The following is a 26,812-nucleotide window of genomic DNA, read 5'->3' as shown; positions in this document are numbered from 1 at the left end:
CACACACACACAGTATTTTTTTTTTTTAACATCTCAAATCCCCAAAGGGCCAGAAGTCAATATTATCCCAGCATAACGGGAATGGCTGCTTTGTGACATCTTTCACACTTAAGGAGCCTGCTTCCTTTAAGCCCCAGGGTAATCACAAAAACATTCCAAAGCCCATCAAATTGGGGCTGATGAATTGTTTTACTCTGTCCCCGTCTCTGCCTGCTGTGAACTCAAGTCCTTGAAAGCTGCATCCTTACAACATGATTTGAGAGTAGACACTTTAACTGTGTGAAATACTAAGTTCAGACTGTGCTTTGCAGTGACTCCCCCCGAAATATTTGTGAGTTGATAAAAATTCAGGTGCGTGGTGCGTGTGGTACGTACTTCTAGCGTCACAGGTTTTTTTTAAGGCCCCAGGATAAAAGTCCCTTTTATTGAATGCCAGCTATGTGCTAGGCGCTAGGCCAGTTGCTTTACAGAAAATCAGGAGGTAAATATGTGAAAACTGTCTTGTGACTAATCCCACTTTTGCAGATGGGCAAGCAGAAGTCAAAAGCAGAGTCACTTGCCCCATATCCCAGAGAGACTGAGCCTGGTTTCAGACTCCTGCTCTTTCTAATGCTTCTACCTGCTTCCTGAGAAAGAGATTATCTCCTGCTCAGTGTTCTTTCCTTTCCTGCTATGTTGACTTGAAGCCTCCGTGGTGCTTCTGGGGTAAAGCTGCCCTTTGTTGTGGCTTTCTGAGCGTGTCGACTTCATCAGCTACGGCTGGGCCTCAGATGCTGGGTCCCATGCACCCTCCAGCTTCTTGAATCTAGCAGGTCCCTGTCAATGCGATGGAGCCTCCCCTAAACCTCCCCCTGCCCCCTCACTCTTAGTAAACTGGAGAATGTTCTGAAATAGTTGACATTTATAAAATCTTAGGTGTTTTGGAAAAACGTTTTGTGTGTGTGTGCCAGATTTCCTGCCCGATGCCCAAGGGAGATGTCCACCCACTCAGAGCAGCATCCCAGCGCCCTGTAATAGTGCCCGGGCCTGGGGGAGGCTGTGGCCCACTCATCGTCCCCTCTCTGATCTCTTCACTCCACCCTGAGCAGAGAGCAAATGCAGAAACCACCCTGTACTGACTCCTGGCCCCACTGTCAGCAGAGGGGCCCTCCATGCCAGCTGGGACACCCACAGGAAGCTCCTGGCCTCAAGCCACTTAAAGGATACCAGCATTTGGGCACCAGTGTGTGCCACCATGCTGTTCAAACCTGCCACGTCCCTGCCAGGGAGCCCTTGCCACAAGGAAGTCAGGGGCACATGTCCTGGAGTCGGCCCATCTGGGTTTAACTCGGTACCTGCCCATCAACAGCTGTGTGATGTCAGGAAGTTCCGTAAGGCCTCTGAGCCTCAGTCTCCTCTTCTGTCAAATGGGGCTGATGATAGAACCTGCCTCACTGGGGCAGCTCAGCCCTGTGGGTGCTTCACACTGTCCCAGTATCTGAACAGCTGCTTGTTGAGGGGCTGGGGGGGAGCCAGAGGGCTCGAGCAGCCCGCCCCCCAACCCCTCGCAGGGCAGCTGGCCCAGCTCCTCCAGGCCACTCCACAGGGAGCTTGCATGTAATCTCCCCAATGCCCTCAGGCTCTGCCAGGCAAGGGCACCTCTGGGCAGCTTCCCTGATAGAGCCACCAAAGAAGGAGCCCCCGTAGGCGGCATGCACTCTTCCAGCACCTCCTGCGGCTGACGGCCACGTGGGGAGGCACACATAGAAATGGGGTGACCATTGTGCTAGAGATCCTGGGGGCAGTCACCACAGGGGTGTTGCCTACAAGACCCATGCACTGGAATGCAGGAAGTAAGGTGCGGGGGTAGGGGAGCAGGTGGCCGAGGTGGGAGGGGGCCGGCCTGGGGAGGGCGTGTGGATTTCATACTGAGCGCTCAGGGGAGGGCTGCGCCTGATTCATGTCTGTCTGAGCTTGTGTGGCAGCTGGGTGGGGAGTGGACTGGAGACAGCGGTGCGGGGGCCGTTGGGGTCCACCCAGGAGCCGGGAGCCAGGCGGGCGGGGGTACACCCTTAGCTGGCATGGTCGGTGATGGGTTTGGGTACAGCTTGCCAGGTTGTGACGGATCTGCCCCTGAGGATGGTGCTCTCCCCGCACGTCATCTAGCACCTCAGGGTTGGCAGAGCATTTCCCACTCGTGATCTCAGCAGCACCACGAGGAGGGGGAGATGGAGAAACTGAGGCTGGAGAGGCGAGGTGACCAGCCAGCTCGCACCTCCAAGAAGCAGTAATGTGCTTGGGTCTCTGCCCCGCTGAGCCGTTCTGAGGTTGAAATGTGTCAGCGGCTCGGGCAGCACTGAAGAGGGTTTCTTGAGGCTCGCCACGTTGCTAGCCTCAGGCTAGGTGTCTCCATACTCAGGGGTCACAGCAGCCTTGAGGGGAAGGCCCTGTACCATCCCCACCTAACAGGTGAGGCAGCTGAGGCCCAGAGGTTAAGTCACACAGTGACTACGTGGTGTTGTCGGTCACTCCAAGGCCATCTCACCCCACAGTCTGCTCAGGGCTTGGGGACCTGAAGAAATTCTTGGCCTCACCCTGGAGGAGTCACAGTTGGAAGCTGAGACACCGTGATCTCAACTCACACGTGATGTCCCCTCACACGTGGTTCCTGAGCTCCAGTTTCCACTACTAGGCCAAGAAGGGTTTTCTGAGCACACCTGTCAGAGCTTGCTGATAAATCAGGCCTGAGGTGCCTGTGTTTGGCTGGCAGCACTAAGTGGTTGTCTAGGTCTCCTCAAGCCAATTGACATTTGCCCAATAGGTGTGATGTATCAACAGCTTTTTCTCCTACTTTTTGTAGCCCGGGCTGGCTCTCAGCCAGAACTCTTTAAAAAGTATATAGTAAGGTGCCGACCTGCAATGGAAAATGCTGGTGCACCAGCCAAGCAGAAGCCTCTGCAGTAGAAATTTAAGGTCTGCTGGTCAAGGATACATTTAGAAACCTTCTGGAAAGTTCTGGGGCTGGCAGAATATAGTCAAGCCCTGCAGCGATGTGAGTCTGGGGACTTCTTTAGCTCTTTGCCTTTGTGAAGCCACAAAGGTGGGTGGGTTTTGGGGAAAGCAGTGGAGTTCACCTTTTCATTCATTCTTTTGTTCTATAAACATTTATCGAGCATCCACTGTGTGCCAGGCGCTGTGCTTGGGTTTGAGGTGACAGCCATGAGCAAACAAGACATGTATGGCCCTGCCACATGGAGCTTGCAATCTTATAAGAATAGTAGGCATTTTTCATAGAATCCTACCAGTAAATAACTGGTTGATGATGGGGAACCTGGCCTTTTCTAATGGGGATCGGGAAAGCCTTCCCTGAGTAGGTGGTGCGTGTTGACAGTGGAAGGTTTCATTGGATAAACTGGATGGGGAGGTAAGAGGGTGTTCCAGGCAGGAACAGCATGTGCGGGGGCCCCGAGTCAGGAAGGGACTGAGCCACAGAGTGAGGGGGACAGGCTCCACTGGCTCCCCATCAATGGTCCACCTTCTGTGCTTCAAGGTCTGTTCCACGCATGTTCACGGATTCATTATCTCACCTTCAGAACCTCCTGGGGAGAGGTAGGCACGTGTTCAGTTTGCATTTGAGGTTTTCTGAGGCTCAGGGTGGGTAAGTAACTTACCTGGACCTGCACAGCAAGTCAGCCGCACGGGTGTCCATCCTACCTCTGCCTGACTCTGACTCCAGCTCATAGCCTCACTTTCTATGTTCTCGTTTTTACTCTTATTCCCTATCTTTGTTATTACTGACATGGCTCAGGGGCCTGCCAGAAGGCTCAGAGCCCCATAACTAACAAACCCACTGGAGGAGAATTCCTTCTAAGTTATTGACCTCAAATCTGCAAACAGCCAGAAGCTCAAATCTGTGCCTTGAAAGTGTCTCCTGTCCCCAGCATGTGGCACTTTCTCAGCAAACCACTCAGTTGATTGACTCTCCACCTCACTTCATCCACCTTAGGGTAAGCACGTCCCTGAGTCTCCGTCAGGAAGCACATCCAAACGAGGGGCAGCGGTGCCGTGCCTGAGGAGCCAAGGGGGCCGAGTGCACTGTCCAGCATCCCAGGGCGTCCCTCCAGCCTCAGGCTAGAGAGTGGCCTCATTCTCCCACCGGCACTGGGGTGATGGGGCCTCCTCAGCTCAGCACAGCCTTCGGCTCAGCTCCTTGGTCCTCCAGGCACGTGGGCTTGTCCTTCCACGGTCCTGTACCTCCGCAGCTTCCGTGGGGTGGCCAACTAGGTGATCAGGAAGTCAGTCGACTAGAACCCCTACACTCAGCTGGAGAGGCACACAGGCACTGCCCCCACGGTGCCCGGGGAAGAGGCATAGCCCTTGTGGAAGCATGGAGTCCCAGCCCAGGCAAGATCTTCTCCCGCCTGAGGCCCTGGCCCAAGCCAGCCTACCCCTGTGCCCTCCATCTTGGCTACGTGTTTCTAGAATCGCCTTGGAGAGCATTTGAGAAGCCCCAGTGTCCATGCCCAGTGCAGCCCAGTTAAAACAGTGAGGCGAGGGTCACTGTGTTCGGTGACTCGCCCTGGCTCGTTCAAATGTCCACCCAGTCTTGAGAACACAATCGGAGACGAAGTCCTCTTAGGTGGCTTTACCAGAGGGTTCTCGGTGACCACTGGGGTCAAATGCTGTGTCCTGATTGTCATTTCTTTAACCCTCAAATGCTCACCGAGCATCTACCATGGGCTTGCACGACACGGGGCCCAGCATGACCGAGGTCCCTTCTCCACGGGCCAGCAGCCTCGGTGGCCGCCTAGAGATGGATTGACAGCTTGGCAGGCTGCGGGGTGCTTAGTCAGGAGCTCTCCTCCATCAGAGCAGCTGCTGCTTAGCGATTTTGGGGGAACCAGGGGGTCTGGTATAGGAGCAGGATGTATTCGATACCCTGGGCCCAGTTTCAGGAGAGGCCAATTCTTCAAACTTGTCCCACTTTCGGGAAACCTTACGAGCACTGCCCTGCGCCACGCTCTGCCAAGTCTGGGGAGTGGAAGGTTCTAGACAGACCCTGCCCTCAGGGAGTTCACAGTATCCTGAGGAAGATGACGCCTTACCCACTCTTGCTATGTAGTCTGGTCATGCATGATGGTGTGGGAGCCCAGGACAGGGGCACCGGCCCTCCCAGAACTGGAGGGTAAGGAGGGCTCCTGAGGGAGGTCTTGACAGATGGGCTAGGTTAAATGTGGGGCGTCCCGGGCAGGCGGCAGTACCCAGGCTGTAAAAACCATGGTGTGCATGTGCGTCCTGCAAGCAGCCTGAGCCATGCAGGCAGGAGGCGGCAGGAGATGAGGCCCGTGCAGGCATGACCCCTGTGCCTGTCGACTGTCCTGGACTTCCTCGGAGGACCCAGGGAAGCACTGATGGGCTTCAAGCAGGGGGGGGCTAAAGGTTGCCCACTAAATGACCACAAATAGCCGGCCCCAGGGGCCGGCCCCAGGCTGGGCTGCCCACGGGATCCCATGACCCACACTTAGCTGGAAGGAATATGCGGCCGAAAACATGTCTTCACGTAGAGCAGCTGGAGACAAACCACTTCTCCATTCCAGGGCCAGAGCTCACCCAGCCCCAGGCACTGTCCGGGAAGTGCAGCCCCAATCCAGTCCCCTCTCACCACTGCGCCCCATATCCTAGGCCAGGGGTTCACTGACTTCCTACAGGGGCGTGTGATGTCTGTCAGAAGGAGGCTCCACCTGCAGCCTCGCAGGACAGTATGCAAATGAGCAGGCGGGGCCTTCACTTATAAAACCAGGCCCATTGCCTGATTTGGGGATTTGGCCTTCCGGAGGTTGTTTGCTGCCTCCTGACCTTGGCCTTCAAAATCCGTCGTGCTGCTTCTCTCCATGGCCAATTTGGTATTCTCAGCACCGTAGCTAGAGAGATCCTTTTCAGGTGTAAGTCAGATCATGTGTGTCCTCTGCTTAAATCCGTCACTGTCTCCCATTTTACTCAGGACGAAAGCCAAATTCCTCACAGTGGCTCCCGAGGTCCCACACAGTCTGCTCCCTCTGCTGCTCCTAAGACTGACCTTGCCTCTTCCCACTGTCCCCTGGCCACTCCAAGGCAGCCGCAGGGGCCTCAGCTGAGCCTCCACTGTGCCAGATGCCTCTACCTTGCAGCACCTGCACTGGGTTGGCCTCTGCTTAGAACACTGTCTTCCCAGGTACCTGCCTGGCTCTGTCCTCTGTCTCATTCCTCAGACCTCGCTATCTCCGAGGGGTCTTCCCTGACCATCCTGTGCCCCACTCCCAGCCCTCCAGACGCCCCCTGCCCTGCTTAACTCTCTTCGTCGCATTCATTCCCTCCCAACAGTTTCTGTTTCTTCATTGTCTGCCCACCCCACCCCCCCAATCCTGTCCCATCCCATTATTGAACTGTAAGCTCCAAGACAGCAGACACTGTTTTGTTTACTGCTAAATGCCCCGCTCTCCTGGAGACGTACCGGGAGGTATATAGGTGTTGCTTAGAAGGCATTGGGTGGATGGATGGATGCATGGATGGGTGCATGGATCGATGGATGGATGGAGCCAACAAGTCTTCAGTACCCCTTTACATGCTAGACATTGTTTGCTGTGGACTCAGGGGTGAGCAAAACAGATCCGTCCTTTTGGAGCTCCCAGGCCATGTGGATGCCATAGATAGTCCAGAACACTGACCGTGATCGGGGCCCTGAAGGGACCAGCCAAGAGCTGGGACAGTGTGCAACAGAGGGATCTGACCTGGACAGGATTCCTGAGGGTAGGAATCCATCCCAGACAGGAGCCCACACAGATGGGAGAGCCGTTGATGCCTGGTCCCACAGGCTGCCCAGATCCTCAAGGAATAAAAACATTACTGTCCATGTGACACCTGCTGCCAGTTTGGCTGGACACACAATTCCCCTTTGTGATCAGTTTCCACCGTGGCCACATAAGTGGGGCCCAAGACCTTGGTCCTGCTTCCCAGGAAGGTGTTTAGCCCCAGGCCCCCAGCAACAGCTCCTCCCCTCGTTAGTGAAGAGGAAGGAGAAACTGGACCTAGGACATTTTTCTGATGAATTCCGTTGGAAGGGATAGTTCTTGGCGCAGAACCTGATGTGAAGAATGAAACATTTTATAATACTCACAGAGCAGATGGCAGAATCTGAAGTGGGAGTTTCTTGAAAAGGTCAGGTGGTGGGCTCATTCAGCATAGTCGGGGATACATGTGTTTGTAACCCCCAAGTTAATTCACAACTAGTTACACAGGGGATGAAAATGTTCTAAAATTGATTGTAGTGATGGCTGCATAACTCTGAATGGACTAAAAATCATTGGATTATACCTTTAAATGTATAGATTATACAGTTATGTGAGTTACACCTCAATAAAGGTGTTGTATTTTTAAAACGAGTTCTAAACTAGTAGGACTCACAAAGTTGTCATCTTTTTCTGACGACCAGGTTATCTCATTTGTGTCCCATTTAATTATAAAACAATCCGATTTATGCAACATTTTCCTTCAAGCAATCCAACTGTGAAAAAAGAAATTGGAACCCACAAAACATTCTGGAATAATTTGGAAACCTTCATGCAATCCAGTCTCACCTGGCACCCTTCCTCTTCCCTAAAATTTGCCTTTTTTCCATTTCTTTTTGACTTTGAAGAAATGACTCTGTTCTTGCTGGTAAAATAGCCTCCTGTTCCCTTTCCTGTAAATTATGAGATAAGTTTGCATTTCATACCTTTCCAGAAGTCTCTGTTGATTGTGGTCTGACCTCAGAATCATGACTTCTGGGAAAGAAAGTAGGTATTAGAATCACTGCTGCAAGCGTTTGTTGAAAACCTCTGAAGTAGCAAGGGTTCATTTGCGTTGTAGATCTGAGACAGAAAACAGGTGAATACTACCTGCTGGTCGCTCTGCAGGTCACTTCCTGCTGTTGGTAGATGACATGTCAGCCACTCTTTCCAGCTCACTCCAGTGACTTTTAAAATCTGATCCTAAATGCCCCACGTTATTTCTTGGAGATGCTTAGGGCTAGTGGTGCTCCTCTTTTTGTGTGGTTGAAACTGGCGAGGGGGTCTGGAGCCCTGGCTCAGAGCCATGCCTAGTGCTATGACTTAATAATACCAGCTCCTATTAATTGAGCAGTTACTATATATCAGCCCCTATGCCAAGCATGGTTGTATGTATTCTTCTCATTTAATCCTCACAACAATGCATGAGGTAAGGATTATTTTCCTCCATATTGTACTCAGGGAATCCAAGGCTTAAGGCTCCACAGGAGGTCAGCATCCCAGGGCTGGGACTTGAACATGTCTGTTTCCAAAGCCCACACTCGCACTCGCCTTACCTCTATTTCCCTGTCCATACCCTGGCACTTAGACCCGCCAGCCCGGTACTCCATCCTCCCGTCCCTTCTCTGAGGATAGCTGTGAAAGCGCAGCAGTCTTGTAGGATGGAGAGCAGCTCAGATACTGAAAACACTGTTGGCACCCTCCCCCCACGCATGGCAGTGATGGACCAAAATGCTCTCCTTCTAGTGACGGGTGATGTGCCCTTCACAGGCCTGGAGGGTCCCCAAAAGAGACGCTCCAGCAGTTCTGTTTAGGAGGCAGGATGTGCTTCTGTCCAAAGAAGTGCTCTTACGATTATTTATTAACTGTGAAAGGGAAGAAGAAAAGAACAGGGTTTCCTGGAAAGGGATAAAAGTTCAATATGATAAACTCCCAAAAAGCAGTCAAAGGCCAGAGAAAAATAAAGGACGGAGAGAGTAAGAGAGATGATGAATCAAAGTGGCAAATATGTGAGTAGCGCCCCAGGAAGGGGCCGTATTTCATGGTGATGGAGGTGTGGCAGCCGAGCGGAGCACGAGCGAAAGGGGGTGGTGGTGGCAGTGAGTCAGGGAGAGTGGGCCTCAGCCCTGTAATGTCACCAGGGCCCTGGGGATGAGCTGGCAATGACAGGAATGGATGGAACCAGTCATGTGTCCGCTGTTGCTGCAGGCCCCTTGTATGCATTTGTGGCATTAACGCATGCATGTAGCAAATTGTCAGTGGAAACTGTAAGGCTACAAGAAGAAGAAATCACCATGGTCCCTCCACCCCAGAAAAAAACCATCACTAATATTTCACTTTACTTCTTATCTGTGCTTTCTCTGTTTTTTATTCTCTTTCTCTTTTTTCCCTAATCTTTAATTACCCAAGAAATGCATGCGTTGACTCTTTATTAAAAAAATAAATAAAATGTTACAAACGGGACCTAAGTCCCCTTTGACTACTCCTCCCCATTCCCCCCACTCCCTGGACGTCCATGGTTTGGCTCATCTCCTTCCAGAACCTTCTCTGTGCAGCTGCATCCATATGTGCACCATAGCCAGTGGGCAGTGCAGGGCCTCAGCCCTTCTCTGCAGTTCTGAAATCCACACAGCACTGAGCACCAAAGGAGTTTATATAACCCACTTGGTGGCAAAACCTGCCCTGAACTATTTATAGGCTATGTATAAGACTTGCAGGGATTTCCCTGGTAGTCCAAGTGGTTAAGAATCAGTCTTGCAATGCAGGGGATGCCGGTTCGATCCCTGCTTAGGGAACTAAGATCCCAGTGCTGTGGGGCAACTAAGCCTGCAAACCACGGCTAGAGAGAAGCCCGAGTGCCGCAGTGAAAGATCCCCTGTGCTGCAACTAAGACCCGAAGCAGCCGAAAAATAAATAAATACTAAGGAAAAAAAAAGACTTGCAGATACCATTTATTGTGAATAGACTTGGTTTTTTCCTGCAGAAATTTAATAGGTTTGGTTTTTAGCTGCCTAAGACCCAGCTGAGGGTCTAAAGTCTAGAACACATCCAGCCTCAAAGGTTTAGGATAAGGGCTTATGGATCTGTGGTTGTCTTATGATTTGGGCTGCTCTTTTTTTTTTTTTAACCTAAACAGAGTCATCATTCTGCATACCCTTCTGCAGCCTGCTTTTCAGACACCACGGTGAATCACAGATCTTCCTGTGTTAATGCGTATAGATTTCGCGCATTCCTTTTCAGGGTTGTGTAATATTCCACAGTGTGGATCCACGTATTCCTTTGGCTGGGCGTTTTAGGTGTTTCCTGGTTTTTGCCACCCCAGACAGTGTTGCTGTGGGCACCCTTGGACGCGTGTGCAGCCTAAGATCAGAACTGCTGGGTCATGGGGTGTTTTTTGTTTTGTTTGTTTGTTTTTCCCTTCTCCCTGTCCCCACACACCTGCTATTCCCTATACAACAGAGGGTTCCTTTTTTAAAATTTAACTATAGTTAATTTATAATATTGTGTTAGTTTCAGGCATACAGCTTCAGATCCTTTTCCATGATAGGTTATTATGAGATATTGAATGTAGTTCCCTGTGCTCTACAGTAACTCCTTGTTGCGTAGGGGTTTTGTTTTTAACAACGTTGCTATCATGCCAGAAGCATTTCCCTGTGCTGTCAAATACCTCTTCCTAATACTTCATTTTTCATGGATACATATAGTCTGGGTCTGAGTATTCATTTCCTACAGCTGCTATAATACAGTACCACAAACTGGGTGGCTTAAAACAACAGAAATGTATTGTCTCGCAGTTCTGAAGGGTGGAAGTCTGAGATCAAAGCATCAGCAGGGTTGGTTCCTTTTGAAGGCGATGAGGAGGAATCAGGCCTCTCTTCTGGCTTCTGGTGGTTTGCTGGCGATCTTGTTGTTCCTCGGTTGCTGCACACATCAGCCCGACCTCTGCTTTCACGTGGCGTTCTCCCTGCATATGCCTGTGTCCAAATGTCCCCCATTTCATTAGGACACCACTCACATTGGATTAGGGCTCACCCTAATCTCAACTGATTACATCTGTGGAATGACCTTCTTTCCAAATAAGGTCACATTCTGAGGTAGTTGGGGTTAGGACATCAACATAAGAATATGGAGGAGACATAATTCAACTTGAGAAGTCTGGAGTTTAGCAGATATTTACTTAGCCAGGCCCCGTATTTGGCTACTTACGTTGTTTCTGTTGCGTCATAAACCACCCTGTGATGAACCTTCTTACACAGAAATCCTTGTCCGGGTTTCCAGTGATTTCTTTAGAAAGCATTCCTTAGGATCAGTGAGAATGCCCATGTTTAAGGCTCTTGATAGCCCCTTGCTAGGTTGCTTTCCAGAAAGCAGAGTGGGGGATGCCCATCTGGCCACACCTGGACCCCGTATGTTCATCCCCCGGGCTCTCCAGAGCCGCCAGCCTGCTCAGCACTTCAGGTCAGAATCCTCTCCACAGCATGTGTGCACGTGCTTCCAGCATGGGCCCGTGCGTCCTTTCTAGCAAGGATTTTATTTTATTTCTTATTCCTGCCAAAAAGAGAGAGAGTCCACAGGTTAACAGCAAACTGGAAACCATGGCTCCAAATGTCTGTTTAGGGCACATTCTCTTGCAACCACGTATACGAATAAAGGTTTCGGAAATACTGGGCTCTCTGGGCATCAGGCATGAAATCAGTCAGTGAGATTTCACTCACAGGACAGCTTGCCAAGAGAGACCAGGAGAGAGAAGTAAGTTCTCTGGTCAGTTCAGTCCATAAGGCCCTTGGCGGTCTACATCACCTCACTCCCTCTAACAGCAGTCAGATAACAAGCACTAAGCCACTTTGGGGTGCGGGACTGGGCGGGGAGGGGGTGCTCATGAGCCGTTCGAAGCCAGCCAACCTGAAGGCTTTTTGGGGTAGATTTTTGAGAGCTGGAGCCGGGTGAAGACCTCGGGTAGTTGAGGTTTAATACGCAGGGACTTGAGGGAACGAGGCAGCAGAGGACTCTTGGAGGAAATTGGGGGCCAGGGGGGTTGTATGCCTGATGCACAGCAGGACAGGGCCAGGTGCTTGAGTACCACCAGCGAGGTGGGAGTCTGAAGACAGACGCTTCACTTAGCAAGACGAGGGCCAGCTGCGTGCAGAGACCAGAGAGCAGGATGCAGGGAAGGATAAATTTAGCCGGCGTTTCAGGGGAAAACATCGATCTCAAATGTAGTACTGTCTTTTAAAAGAAAGTGGAAGCTGCAGGCCGGTCATTTGGGACAAGTTCTCTTGAACAGATAAAAGCCCAGGAAAAAGGAACACTTGTAGCTGGCTTATTCCTACCGGCAGATCCAGAGGATCTTCTTTTGACAGGAAGGCGGCTGGTTTCTGCAGGGGCATGATGGATGGTCCACCCCCAACCCCCCTTGCTTGTTCCCAAGAAAAGGTGCTGCTTTGCTTTCTGGCAAGATTTGAGGTTTCTGTTTCCAGTCCCAAATGTTCATCCTCACAGTGAGTGACGCAAGGCCCAGGCGCCAAGTTTGCTCTGCCGCTGGCCAGGCTGCTGACATCCGACGTGGCTCATGTGTCAGAGCAGGGCCACCGCCAGCCCCCGTCCCGGTTGTCCCGTCACTGAGCAAAGGACTTCTGGTGGCCATAGACAGGTGTTTTTTTTTAAACTGGACACCTCTGACATTCACGTGGCATCTCAGGCATCGCTTCTACCTGGGCCAAACTGAGGGAACCGCGGTTCGTCCCAAGCAATAGAGCACCTGTCTGAATGACATTTCCGCGACCTCGCTCGCCCGGTGGCAATGACATCTCTCGTGCAGCCTCACTCTGACACTGCTCCCTTGTTTGGAAGGGGGAGAGAGTCCAGTCTGTCAATATTTGGGGCACTAATCATCTGCATTCCGGCACCAGGGGTCACTGAGAGGCTGAGACGTTTCCAGGAATTTGTGGCTCTAAAGACGTGGGGCTGACCGTAAAGAATATCCAGGGAGGATATGAAAGAAAGAAACCCAAATCTCAGCCCCACCCCGACTCATTGTCCATTGTGTCTCGGATTCTTGGGAAGAAATGAAGTCAATGTACACGGTGATGTGGGTCCAAGTTAATAATAAATGTGGAGGGAGGAAAAAGGCTGCTCAATTTTTTTTTTTTTTTTTGCGGTACGCGGGCCTCTCACTGTTGTGGCCTCTCCCGTTGCGGAGCACAGGCTCCGGGCGCGCAGGCTCAGCGGCCATGGCTCACAGGCCCAGCCGCTCCGCGGCATGTGGGATCTTCCCGGACCGAGGCACGAACCCGTGTCCCCTGCATCGGCAGGCGGACTCTCAACCACCGTGCCACCAGGGAAGCCCAATGCTCAATATTTAAACATTGCGGAGCGCCTCGCTTGGTTTGCCAGTCACTGCCCTCCACACACTTCCTGGACGGGTCTGTAAAGCCGAGCATCCCTTCCCTAACTCTACAACTGGCATCTGATGCTGGTGATTTAGAGAGAGAGGGAAACGGAGCCTTCTCTAGGCAACCCCAAACCGGCAGTATTTCTGCCTGTTTTCTGCTGGCTTTCTGAAGGGCGGGAAGAGAGATGAAAGTGTGGAGACTGAGGTTTTTATGACTCTTCAGGTGCTCGAAAGGAGTTTTTAAGCTTTGGGGTCATGTCTCAAGTTGTCTTTAATTTTCCCATACTAGCTTCTCTTGGAGCTGTCTTGTATTTTAACGTAAATTTTGTGCTTTGGTTCTTATTTCTGGCTTAACAGTGAGACACTCTGGTCACGTTTAGGAAATGTCTGTCCAAGTACCCCCTTCTGGATACGTTCCTTCAAAGTTGCCTATGAAGCAGAATTCTGTGAATCAATTCCTTTTTTCTGCTTGACACACATTACATAAAAGGAAAAGCATTCCTTTGGGGGGAGGCAAAAAACATTTGGCCCCAAGACATAATAAAATCATGCTTAAGGATGCAGCAAACTTTAAAGTCTCTTGGTTAAAGGAAATCAATACTTTTATGATGAAATATTAATAATATTAAAAAAAATAAGTCAGAACTACAAATGAAGAACAGCCGGGATGATTGTAACGAACGCGTTAGCTTAGCATTTGCAAGGAAGCACAAAGGGAAAGCACAAGGGGAAAACAGGAACCCACCTGAGAAGCTTCCCCAAGCCCCTGTAAGCCCCCTTTTCAGACGTCTTCCATCAAGAAGACACACACCTCTCCTTAAGTCCCAACATCATTGCCGAACATTTTGTTAAAGCCACTGCCTTTTGGAAATGAAAAGATGAATCTGAGCTGGAGAAAAGGCCACACACATGTGAGCACAGACACACACACACACACAGCTGTAATGGCAACTGAGAAGGGAGAGGTAGGGAAAGCCACTTGTTTGACTACACAGTACCCAGCCGACTGTGTTCCCCTCCCCTTCCTCCAGGAATCACTCCAGTGGAGGTCTTTAAGAGGGACGAATTCATATTAGGTTGAGCCATAGGAAATTTCTGATTTTATTGGTCATGTTGGTTGAAATAGGGGCAATTTCATATGGTTCCACAACGCACTCAACTCTCCAGTGAAGAAATACTAACAAACAGAACACAGTCTTGTGTGTCTTGAACCCAAACATAAGAGATGAGATTTTAAGAATCTAGGTGAAAGTAACAAGAACCCCATTTTCTCATATACTGTTTTCATATAAATCCTTTAAACTCAGATATTTAAAGTTCCTTTAGAAAAGTCCTGTCTTGGGACTTCCCTGGTGGCGCAGTGGTTAACAATCCGCCTGCCAACGCAGGGGACACGGGTTTGAGCCCTGGTCCGGGAAGATCCCACATGCCGCGGAGCAACTAAGACTGTGTGCCACAACTACTGAGCCTGAGCTCTAGAGCCTGCGAGCCACAACTACTGAAGCCCACGTGCCTAGAGCCCGTGCTCTGCAACAAGAGAAGCCACCGCAATGAGAAGCCCGCGCACCGCAAGTTAGAGGAAGCCCGCGTGCAGCAGCGAAGACCCAACGCAGCCAAAAATAAATAAAAGAAAGAAAGCCCTGTCTCTATTAACTCCTAAAACCTTCATTCCTAATAGCTAACACAAGGAACGATTCTGCTCTGTGTTGTGTTGTTTTCTCTAGCGAGCTGAGCCGTTTCTTCTGTCACATACCCCATGTGTAGAGACCCTCATAAAAATGAAAATCCCCAGTTCTTGCCTCATTGGGCCCAAATTCCAGGTACCATACATGCCAGCTAAGTAGTCAGAAGAGCTAACGCCAACTGAACACTTAGACCATAGCAACTTGTTCAGTCCTCGTGGGCCCTGTGAGGTGAGCTGTTGTCACCCCCGCTTTACATGTGAGAGCCACGGGCTTGTCCTAGCAGGGAGTGAGGGGACTGCAGGGGGTCCCCAGGGTCCCGCCAGGCTGCAGGGTCTCTGCCATTCTGAACCCTGACCCATGTTGGTGAATTCCTTTATTTTTGTGCGAATTCCTCAGAGGAGGCCTGCGTGAGCACCTGGCCTCGCCTGGCCCAGTGGGTGCGCTGCTGTCGGACTTGACTCTGAACCCTGCTTCCACGCCCCCCATGTTCTTTGAACATTTGCGGGTACTTTGGCTTTTCTGGTGTGGCCCCCAACTCCATGGCTTCCAGCCCCCATCGCTGGGCATCGCTGTCATCTTGCCGGGGGGGTGGGGTGGGGTGGGGGGAGGGGGATGGGCTCTAGAGCCAGCCTCTCGAGTCAGAAACATGGACGAGAAAGCTCTGTGTCGCCTGTAGACCCTGTGGGCTGCAGGCTGAGTCCCACACTCAGTCCCAGCCCAGCACCTCCTCTCTGGCCCCAGGGCCCAGGCAGGCTGTGCTGGGAGGTGAAAGGGCAGAGCCAAGGAAGGAGCCAGCGAGGGGAGAAATAAGACCGCGGCTGCGCTTGCCGTCTTCGGCTTTGTGCGCGAGGTCACGAGGCCAATTGATTTTTTTACTGTTTCCCAGCATTGAGGAGTGGTGAGAAAAATACGAACACTGCATCCTCACAACCTGAACCACAGCCACGGGATGAATTTTCTAATGAAAGGCTGACCCGGGGTACACCTCCACCCCCACGGTCCTCATTCCAGCCGAGACTGTTGAAACGCAGGGCCCGAGTTTTGTCAGGGTGGACAGCCCTCCCCTCCAAATCTTAGATCTTTTTCCTAAAAGATGTCTCTTGAAAAGTGGACTTCTTTGAAGCACATCCATGTGAGCCTTAAATGGCTTGGGGTCATGTCCTTCAGACTCAGAAGGCACACACTTCAGGAGCTGGGCAGGGTGGCCTCGGCTGTGATGGCCCCGGTCTCAGCCTGGAGCAGAGGCTCCTGGACAGGAGACATGCCTGGTTTGACTTGCCTGGGGCTGCCTGCTTCTTTTTTTAAAAAAGGGAGGTGAGGCGAGTTGTCGGCAATTTAAAAAATCAGGACGTTTTACACCAAAATCCAGATATCCAGCTTCTCTTGAAGAACAGGGAGCCATGGCCACGTTCTCAGGTAGCAGCAGTCAGGAGAGGCTGCGGAGCTGCAGTTTCCAGTTTTCTCCAGTCTCCACCAGTCCCTATCATCTCCCTGACACAGGCTGAATGTCCCATGTATCATGTTTATTTTCCTGATAGAAGAGAACGGTTTGTCAGTGCCCATGTCGCAATCCAACAAGAGGAAACAGATGGCGAGTGGGGGGACTGTCTGCCTTTCACCCCTGGCCTCTCCTCTTTCACCAGTGTTACCCGTCCAGCCCTTGGTGCTCGAGTTTGCAGCCTGTAGGCTCGAGGCTTTGAGGTTCCCCCCTGACATGTCTGTGATTTTCAAAGGTAGCTTTTGCAGAGGTTCTAGAAAAGACAGGGGATGGGAAGCCCACCCTTGATCAGGCACCGTGCAGCCAGGGCAGTTCTGTTTTCATCTTGCATATAAACTAGAATTTCACCGTCGAGAAAAAAAGTTTGCAAAGTGCTGTGATGTGCTGTTATCTTTCCAGAACGAGGCCCCATCTCCAGCCAGGCAGCTGGATCTTCCGAGAAGCTGCCCTCAGGGACCTTGCCCAGGAGGGTGTAATGGGACAGGAATCTTGCACATGAACTGGGATGTCACAAGAGCTCGGTCACTTGGGACAGTGTTCCTAGAGGTCTTGGCTCCCGGGAAGCGAGAGCCAGGTGGTAACCTCAGCTTCCCCTCCGTGGAAGTTGTTCTGGTACAACTTTTCACTTTCCACCCACCTTTATTGTTGGACTCTCACCGTTTAGTTTGTGTTTTCGTGGCTTTCAGCATTTAGTATTTTCATTATTTAATAGCCAGGCATTTGGGTTTGGGTTTTAAAATACCAGTCACCTCAAATCCTTCCTGGAAGCGGGAGGTCTGTAGGAGCGTCTATAGGGGCAAGGCTGTGGGGTGAGGTTGGTGCCGTTCAGTGGTCACAGTCCCCGAGATGAAGTCTAAGCCCGTGGGGTTCCTTCCCCTTCAGCTCTCTAAAAGGTCCCTGTGGAATCTCCTACCTGCTCAGGTAGTTTTCACACTGTCCAGTTTTTAACCTGAAATAGTTGCACTTCAGTCACGTAACCAGTATCTGTTATATATAGTTATAGTGTGCAAAGCAGCACAAGCTCTGGACAGACCGAAGAGGTCAGCTGAGGCCTCCCTGCTCCTCGGAGGTTTAGGAAACCTTTGGCTCAGACCCCCAGTTCCCTTGCCTGCACACGTGCAAGCCTTCCCACCCTTTACTCTCACATGGTTCCGGCTGTTTCCAGGTCTTGGCCTTCACGTGTAGTCTCTGTGTGGCCTGGTGTGAACCCAGATGGAAACACAGTTCCTTCACTGTATCCACCAAAAAAAGTCCACTTGTACCACACAAGGAAAGAGTTGAAGGAGCATTTCCTAAAGATGTGGGGGGTCGTGGGGGTCACCTCCCCTATCTCAATTACCCCTTCTCCTCTTTCTCCTCACTTCACCTCTCCCAGCTTGCCCCCAGGAAGTGCAGGGCAGCTTTCCCTACACTGGAAGCTCTGGGGGCCGGCGAGTCCCTGTCCCTACAGAGCTCAGCTCACATCCCTGCCTTAACAAAGCTTTTTCCCAATTGTCAGCTAAGATCAGGTTCAACTACATAATAGAGAAAAACCCCAAAGAGTTTTATTTCCCTCTCAGAGAGAGGAAGCCTGTATGAAGGTGGTCAGGGGCTCCACAGAGGCATCAGGGACCCAAGATCCTTCCTGCTCAGTGCTCTGCTGTCCCTAATATGTGATTCATCCTCGTGGGCCATGACAGCTGCTGGAGTTCCAGCCATCACATTAACGTTTCAGGAAGCAGAATGGAGGAAAGCATACCTCCTTCCTTTTAAGAAGCCTTCCTAGAAATCAAACATATCACTTCTATCTCATTGGCCACAGCTTCGCCACAGGGTCGTGCCTAGCTGTCAGATTCTGTAATTGCAGATGGAGGGGAGAATGGGTATTGGGAGACAGCTCACAGTATCAGAAACACTTTCTAAAACCCTCTGAACCCCAGAGGATTCCAGGTGCTGGCTGTTAAAATAATGACAGTTGTTTCCCAAAATAGCAAAGCGTCTTTGCAGTCAAGTTTCTTATGCCCTTTTGGCCTGTGCCTTACGTGGGCTGACGGGGCCCCCAGGCTGGACAGGGCAGGCTTCGGGAGCACAGGGGAAAGAACCCGTTAACCCCACTGGCTGCAGAAACTCTTGCCCAAGCTGGCGCTGAGCTGTGTGAGCCTTAAAAGATAGGGAAGGGATCTGTGAAGACAGTAAAGGGGCAAGAGGGAATTCCAGACCAAGGGAACTGCCCAGCTGAGGCCAAGAGCAAGTGGTTCTTGTCACACAGTCTGAGATGAGACCTGTCTGAGCTGCTAGAGGCAGGCAGCCCCATCTCCACCGGCCCTCCCCTCACCCCCACTGATTGGGGCGGGGTGAGGGTAGGGTTTGAGGAGGGAGCTGACAAAATGTTGCTGGAGGTTGGAACCCTAAGTCCTGTGGATCTGACCAAGAATCCAAGGATACAGAGCAAGAGATTAATGACTGAAATGCTGACGAGCACCCGGCGCGTCAGGTTGGGGAGGGGAAGGAGCCAGCTCACCCCCTCCCTCCGGTTGCTGCCACACGCGAATGGGGCCCAGCGATGCCAGATCTTTCTTAAAGAAGCCAGAAATCCAGACTTGTATGTACAGTCTCCCAGTGTGTGAATGGCGGTGCCTAAAACAAGCAGACAAGCACAAACACGATGTGAGCAAAGCCAGACGCATCTGCGGGCTTCTGGGCTGCGGTTGGCCGGCACTGGGCCCTGCCTGCCATGGCATCCTGCTTCTCCTGGGGAAAGCTTCGTGGGTGTTCCACCCAAAGACAGTGGTGTGCCCAGTGTATATTTGGGGTGCACTTTTCAGCGTCTTCTCCTTTGCCTATGTCCCAAAAAGGCTGTGTGGTTCAAGTCAAATTCAGATTTATAGGTGAAAAGAAAACTACTGGCCATTTAAGCCAGGAGACCCTCACTCACTGTACTGTGTTTCGCATAAAGACGTGAAGACTCGTGGAGAAGAGGGGGCTTGTCCAAGGTCACAAGGCCGTTTGGGCAGAGCTTCAGTTCGAACTTGGGGTTCTGACTCCCAGCTGGGTGCTCCCTCTACCAGTGGACCTAAAATAGAAGGCTGACCTTTTTGTGGTATTTTTGTACTTGACAAAGAACGAGGAGTTACTCACGAGTTCACCTTCCCAGAATAACTGTCAGAATGGGGCCAGAGGGCAGCAGGAAGACCCCAGCCTGACCCTGTGAAGCCCAGGGCTCCTGGAAAGCGAGGGGTGCATTTCACCGTTGGCCCGCCTGCTGTGGAGCTTGGCATCTGGCCCCAGCTGTGGGGAGGTTCTTAGTGGGTCCAGGGGAGAGAGCTTTGGAGGCCAGAACAGATCCCAGGGCTGTGTTAGGGACCCAGCAGCTTAAGCCTGCCCAGCTCCCAGACGTCTCGTGTGCCTTCCTTCATCCTCCATTCTTTTTTTGGTTCAAGATACTATTTGTGGTAGGAGTCCTGGAAAACTCAGACAAGCATGAAAAAATTAAACAAACTCACCACAGCAAACCACCTGGTTCTCCCACGACTTCTGCTTCAATCCCTCCAATCTGTTTGCTCTGCTCCCCGCACAAGGAGGGAGGCAGAGCCTAGATTTTTTTTTTCATATATCTTTTATTTTTTTACAACAGTGGGAGCAGGTGGGACGTGCTCTTTCTAACCTTTTTTTATTTACTATGTCTTGAGCGTTTCCCTCAGCACTTCATCTGCTTTTTTTTTTGCGGCTCGCGGGCCTCTCACTGTTGTGGCCTCTCCCGTTGCAGAGCACAGGCTCCGGACACGCAGGCTCAGCGGCCATGGCTCACGGGCCCAGCCGCTCCGCGGCACGTGGGACCATCCCGGACCGGGGCACGAACCCGTGTCCCCTGCATCGGCAGGCGGACTCTCAACCACTGCGCCACCAGGGAAGCCCCACTTCATCTGCTTTTACGCCAGCATGTCTAACAGCGGCTGAGGATTTGGTCAACCCGGCGTAGGAGACTCGATTTGGCTTTTCCCTGATTGGTGGATGTTCCGAGTGCCTCCACCTCCCTGTCACACACACCAGTGCTTTGAACATCTGTGGACCCACCCACGGTGCCTTCCGCAGCATCAGTCAGGTTCTAGATGGGGAATCAGCCGGCTGGTGTGAAAACCCATACGGCCTTTGATACGCATCTCACAGGCTGTTCTTGAGACATACTCGGGGACGGCCAAGAATTTTATCTGCTGGAGGAGCTCTCAGGGAGACCTGTCTGTCTGTGCCCTTGTCCCATGATCTCTGGCGCATCTGGGCGTTTGCAAGTACTTGGCAGCCTGTGTGTGTTTGACTCGCGCCCAGAAAACCTCTCGGCTCCCCCGCCAAAGCTACTTCATCGAGAACTGCCTCCCCGGGAGAGGAGCACGGGGCCAGGTGCTTGTCTTGAGTTCTCTGCAGAGCCCTCCTGACCCCTGACATGTCAAACTGGCTCTCAAAGTGTTGCCACCTCGATTTGGGGAGGAGCCCCATGAAATTGCAAGGGGAGTCTGGGCACCGAGCTAAAAAACAAACAAACAAAAAACTTCGCTGAGCCTTTCTGAGTCCCCATGCCATGGAAAGAGGGGAGGTGGATTTTTAGTAGCAGCAGACAAGGGAAAGATGCATTCAGTTGCCTCTGCTCAGCTAGACCCGCAAATGGGTGGAATCAGCGGTTGGTGATTTTTTTTTTTTTCTCTCTAACTCTTAGCACCTACAGAAGGTGCACCATATTTTTTGTCAACCTATGGCTTGACCCCTAATACGTTCTCCAAATGAAGGAACTTGAGTATCCTGACCTCAGTCTTAGCATCTCGTCTGCTACCCCACGCACTCCACCCTACATGTCTTACAGTAATAAACCAGGGCGTTAAAGTGCATGAGAGAGAAGATGTGTGTCTTTTTTTTTGGAGGGAGGGCTGCATTGGGTCTTCGTTGCTGCGTGTGGGCTTTTCTCTAGTTGCAGCGAGTGGGGGCTACTGTTGGTTGCGGTGCGCAGGCTTCTCATTGTAGTGGCTTCTGTTTGTTTCGGAGCACAGGCTCTAGGCACACGGGCTCAGTAGTTGTGGCACACGGGCTCAATAGTTGTGGCTTGCAGGCTCTAGAGCGTGGGCTCAGTAGTTGTGGCGCACGGGCCTAGTTGCTCCGTGGCACGTGGGGTCTTCCTGGACCAGGGATCGAACCCACGTGCCCTGCATTGGCAGGCAGATTCTTAACCGCTGCACCACGAGGGAAGTCCCAAGATGTGTGTCTTAAGAGAAGAGGTGGGTGACCACCTTGGCGACTGCCACGTCAATCCTTCGTTCTGGCTGGGGCGTTTGTCGGGAATGTGACAGGGTCGGCTTAGTCTCAGCTCTCTTACCACACTCTCCGGCCCCTCTGTTCATGGTTCTGATAAATAAGCAGCTCAGGGAAAACTGTCCTGACGTTTTGATTTGTTAAGGAGTGATTCATTTTCAAGGCAAGTAAACAGCTTGTAAACTTGGGGGTTTACCACTTGAAGTGATTAAGAAGTAAGCAGCTATTAGGCTGGTTCTGTGGGGCTGTGGCTGCCTGCCCCCTGGGAATCTTCTTGCCTGGTGTTTGGATTCGCCTTGATGTTTGCCGTGCTTAATCAGAGGCCCTGCCACCACACACAGTATATCACAGGATGCCTCTTCCTGAGAACTCCAGCACGGTGATCCTACTGTTCTCCGCCGTAGGTGGGTGCGGGGAATTTACCCACCGTGCTCCCTCCAGGCCTCGCATCTGCATGCAGTCACATCGCCTGAAACCCGGGATGGCCTGGCTGGGGGTATAAATAGACCCAGCTTTTGATCCTTAGACAAAAATAATCTTACATAAACATTAGTACAAAAGAGCTTCTCCACGGTGGCTGGGTGTGGGTTCCCCTAAGTCCTGAGGTGGGGACAGAGCATTGGGTCCCCTTGCATGCGCCACCCCCCAGGCCTGCCCACCAGTGGGTGGAGGGAAGGAGGCTCAGGGAAGTAGAGAGACTTGCCCAGGACCCCGCGGCTGGTAAGCAAATGGATCAGTATGGAGCCCAGGCTTTCCTGGTGCCAGAGCCAGTGCCCCCATCCTCTTCCAGGCTGTGCACACTGTTTCCATCGAGGGCCAATATTTCAGGCTTTGTGGGCCGTGCAGCCTCTCTTGCAACGGCTCAGTGCTGCCATTGTAGCTTGAAAGCATCTGCAGGCAGAATGTAAGCAAAGGGCATGGCTGTGTTCCAGTAAAACTTTATTTAACAAACAGTCAGAGGGCCATAGTTCTCCAACCCCTGCTCGACACCCCGCTGCCTTCCTGAGTTCTGAGAAAGGCGTGGTCAGGCCCGGAGAACCTGCTGGAAGAAGTGTCAGTGGGCTCTGGGCCGAGTGAGGTGCAGGCGGCGCAGATGGAGAGCGTGAGGTTTGGGGCCGGGGTGAGTGTGCTTGGGGTGGCAAGGCTTGATGTGACTGGCCAGGAGGGTTGGGGTCCCCACTCTCAGGTGGGAGGAGGACTTGCCCCCATCCCTGCCCTGACTTGGTGCAGAAACAGGCTGGGGCACAGAGCACAGAGCTCCTGGGGAAGCAGCACAGTCTGCACAGGCTCCTGGGAGCGTCGACGAGTTTATTCCTTGGGAGCTGTCCCGTGTTCTGTGGATGGAATCGGAAGCCGCGGCCCTTTAGAAAAGCAGGCTGTACCAGGGCAGGAGCCACGGTCTGGGAAGGCATGTGCCTACCGGAGGAGGGGCTCCGGCGGCTCGGTCAGAAGGGCCCCCTCCCATCTTAGAGAACAGCCTGCTCCCACCGCGTGCCAAGCGCCGAGCAGGCTGGATGGGCCTGCTTGTACCCCCCTTGTTCTCCCCTTGTACCCCCGCTGCAGCGGGGTGGGGAGAGGCCGGTGACACACAGCCCACCGGCAGCTGGGAAACGACACTGGGCACGCGTCCTAGTGCTTCTGCTGGTGAAGCAGGGTTTGCCCAGGTCTGCAGGTCTCCAAATTGTGAAGCACCTCCACTCCCCCGGGCTCTTCCCGGGCTGGAATGGCCGCAGGCCCCAGAAATGTGCAGTCCCCGTCTCCACACCTGGAGTTGCTCTGAGGGCCAAGTGAATCTCTGTGATTGCTAACTTTTCACCAGAGCTTTCCTTCTTCCCACCAAACTCGCCACCAGACCCGCCAGGGCAGAGCAGATTCTCTGGCAGGGAGCGTTTTCAGGGTCTCCCCTCCTGTCCAGTGCGGTGTTAAGAGCCCCTGGCAGAACTTGAGTGTGTGAGCAAAGGTCCCGAGGTTCGGCCGTGAGGATGTCCCAAGTCCCTCTGTGAACTTCACCAGGACGCCTCTGAGCCCCGAGGCTGTGTGTCCCCTTCAAGGGCGCAGCCGGCGCGGTGCAGAGCCAGCGTCAGCACCGATTAACGGCTCAGCCCCGCCCCAAGCCCCCCGCACCCCGGCTATGGCGGCTGCACCCTTTCCCTTGAAACAGCTTCGCAGCGTGTCCAGGTCAGTCCCAGGCCCGGCGAGCTCAGCTGATAACGGGGAGCAGAGCCAGACTCCGAAGGAGGCTGCTTTGTGTCGCTTACCGCCACCCTCACGCGGAGGCCGCCAGCCCAGCCTTCGCGGTGGGAGCTTTCCCAGGGGGCCACACGCCGTCCCTGGGGAGGTGGCACCCCTCCCGCCAGGCCGCCTGTCCCTCACGCCGGGTCACGTCCCCGCCTTGTCTTGCAGGCTTCGCCGTGGCCCAGTGCATGAACCAGCACAGCTCATCCTCCCTGTCCTCGCCGTCGCCGTCTGCCAGCGGGAGCCCCAGCGGCAGTGGGAGCGCCAGTCACTGCGACTCGGGGGGCGCCCGCTCGTCGTCCAGCCCCTCGGCCGCCCAGAGCCCTGCAGGTATTGGCCACGGACACGGTGCCGTGGGGGGACTTGAGGGAACCCTGCGACCCCTCCACCTGAGAGCCCTGACCCCCAGCTGCTCCTCACCACCGTGTCTGGGGACACTGCCACTCGGGGTTCCGCATCTGCTGGGACGTGGCTGTTGGCGGCGGGCGGCTGGCTCGGCTCCCCGCAGGGGAGGAATCACTCCCTTTGCAGGCTGGCCCACTGGAAGGCCTCCCCGGCGGCAGGTAGCTGAGCCTAAATTCTCCCCATTATCACCTCCGGAGTCTTAGGTGTCACGAGGAGGGGTCTCCCAGACGTGATTGTTTGAACTCTGGCGAAAGAATCGTGTCTCTGCTAATTTTGTTTTTCTCCTCCGTAACACACCAGTTTCTTCTTTAAATGTTTGGTGCAGTCCACTTGTCTGTGACGAGGGGGTGCATCTTGCCGCCCTTTTGAGAGTCTGTCAGGGTGGGCTAGAGTCACATCCTGCCCTCCTGTAACTGTCACAAGTGTAGATGTGGCACGGAGAGACCCCATGAGCAGGGAGCCTGGAGTGAGACGTGTGCGTGGTCACCCTGTGCTCTGAGCTGCCGTGAGCCCCTCGCACGTGAGCACCTCGCCGCAGTGCCTAAGATCCCGGGAGTGCAGATGCCGGCTTATTTCCTGAGCAACATGGCCCCAAAATGCAGCCAGAGGAGCAGGGCCTTGAGAGCGCATGACGCTTTGCACCCCGGCGGGGGACCCGTGGTTCTGGAGGACCCCGGACATCTCTGATTTGAGAGATCACCCCATAACTCTGGTCTGCGCCCCCATTTGGGAACCCTCAGTGTCCTTTGCTGTTCCTGCAGGGTCCCATCCAGAGCCTTCACCCATCATATTTCAGGGGCACCTGTGCAAACTCTTGTTAAGTGATGGATCGATGGGTCTTGACAAAAGCGGTGCTTCAGGGCGGCAGCCACCACGGCGCCAGGAAATTGGGGGCCCCTGGCCACCGTCCACTCGGCACCAGAGACAGAGATCCCCTTGGGCTCCCGCACCTCTCTGCGGAGTTTTCAGCTTCCACTTTTCTCAGCAAAGGGTTAACCCCGCCTGGTCTCTGTGCCTGTGGCTCAGGGCACCTGTTGCCTGCAGCCCCTCCTTCCTCCTCCCACAAGCATCCATTACCTCCATCTCCGACTGACATTCATGGGGCCCCGGCAGCAAGGTGACCCTCAAGCCACCTCCCATAGACCCCCGTCCACTCGGCACCTGCTCCGCTCCCTGCCCCAGCCCAGGGAAGATGGCTGCCCTGTCTGAGCTATTTCTGAGCCTGACTTAAGGTTGGCTGTGTATCCGAGCAGTTGCTGCTGCTGTTCCCAGGCTCGTAGCTGGGAAATTCAGACAGAGCTTTCTCAGAAGCCAAGATCAGCCCTCTGCCTCCCCCTGAAGCCTGGTCTCACGCTGGCTCTGGGAACCAGAGTGCAGGGTTGTGTGTTTATGTGCTCACGTGTGTACCCGCGTCCTGCCTGCATGTGCACGGAGTTCTTTGTCTCTGTTGTGTGGACCCAAACACACACACATACTTACAATTGCATTTTGGGTGAAAGGTCCTTCCTGGTGCCGCTGTGTATGGCTTTTTTCATTTTTAAGGAGGCACAGCCAACAGCTAAGCGGACCGATGAGCCACACACTTCTTTGCCTAAAACTGAAGCCGGCAAAGACCCACATTATGAAAATCGTGCCTGGGTGTGCAGCTGTCCACCTGACCGTGGGCCCTGGGGCTCTGCACCTCGCCCACCTTGCACCTTACACTACTTTCTTTGTTCTTGGCCTCCCTCAGCCCCTCTATCTCTACCCCCACCATCCCCTGCTCGGTGCCAACGACATGTCTTCTCAACTCAGAAACGCAGGGGCTGTTAGCCTGGCTGTCAGGTCGATAAGTGATGGTCAGGCCCCCGGGTGTCTGCTCCCAATCGGTGTGTCCCTGGCAGGCCTGCGGAGGCAAGCGTGCAAGGCCCCATTTTTTATGCTGCCTGACAGTAAAAGCCTGGGGCCCAGCCTGCCTGTCCAAATCTCCGTAGACACTGAAATAACTCACCTCCTGATGCAGGGCCGTCCTGTTGGGCAGCTGGCGCTTCCCTCTCCACTGAGGAGCCAGCTGTTGACCCCTGGAAGGAGAGAGCATTGGTGCCCACGGACTGGGGTGGCAGATCTCAGGAGGACCACCCGTCACTTCCTCTCAATGCCGAACTTGCAGGCCGGCCTTCGGCCACCGGTTGCATCCAGAGGACACCACGTGGGGTTTCCGTGTTCCCTGTAGGGCAGGTCTACCAGACGGTTCCAGCATCTGCCTGGCGTCCTACCGAGCCATGCTGGATGGAAGAAGAGAGGCAGGTTTTTGTTGGGACAGGTGCCTTCTGCCCGTTCCCTGGTTGACGTCAGCCCAGGGTGGTAGCCCAGTGTTCAGGCGTCTGATTTGGAAGCCACCAGACTTTCCACCGCAGGGCCTGGCCACCACCTGCCAGAGGCAGCATCCTTGGAGGGCCAGCCGGGGCCGCAGGATGGGCCAGGGCCTCTCCTCCACAGCCCACCCAGCCTGGATGGCAAACAGCTGCAGCCCAGCCACGGAGCCACTTGTCCTCAACGTGGT

The 26,812-nt window shown here is 53.2% G+C and overlaps 1 protein-coding gene across 3 annotated transcripts in view; it reads left to right on the top strand.

Annotated features, from left to right (window-relative positions):
- Window positions 1-26,812, top strand: part of CLEC16A (C-type lectin domain containing 16A) — a 209,816-nt gene that overhangs the window by 171,873 nt on the left and 11,131 nt on the right. For 2 of the 3 annotated variants that reach the window (XM_082670276.1, XM_082670275.1), the window contains exon 22: window positions 24,034-24,195. The exons of the other annotated variant lie outside the window; for it this stretch is intronic. In XM_082670276.1, the coding sequence (XP_082526402.1) occupies window positions 24,034-24,195 (162 nt within the window). The remainder of the gene's footprint in view (window positions 1-24,033; window positions 24,196-26,812) is intronic. 3 annotated transcript variants of the gene reach the window in all.

Source organism: Grampus griseus, assembly GCF_964374135.1.
Source record: "Grampus griseus genome assembly, chromosome: 14".
Classification (NCBI taxonomy): domain Eukaryota; kingdom Metazoa; phylum Chordata; class Mammalia; order Artiodactyla; family Delphinidae; genus Grampus; species Grampus griseus.
This window is presented reverse-complemented; position numbering and strand designations above follow the sequence as displayed.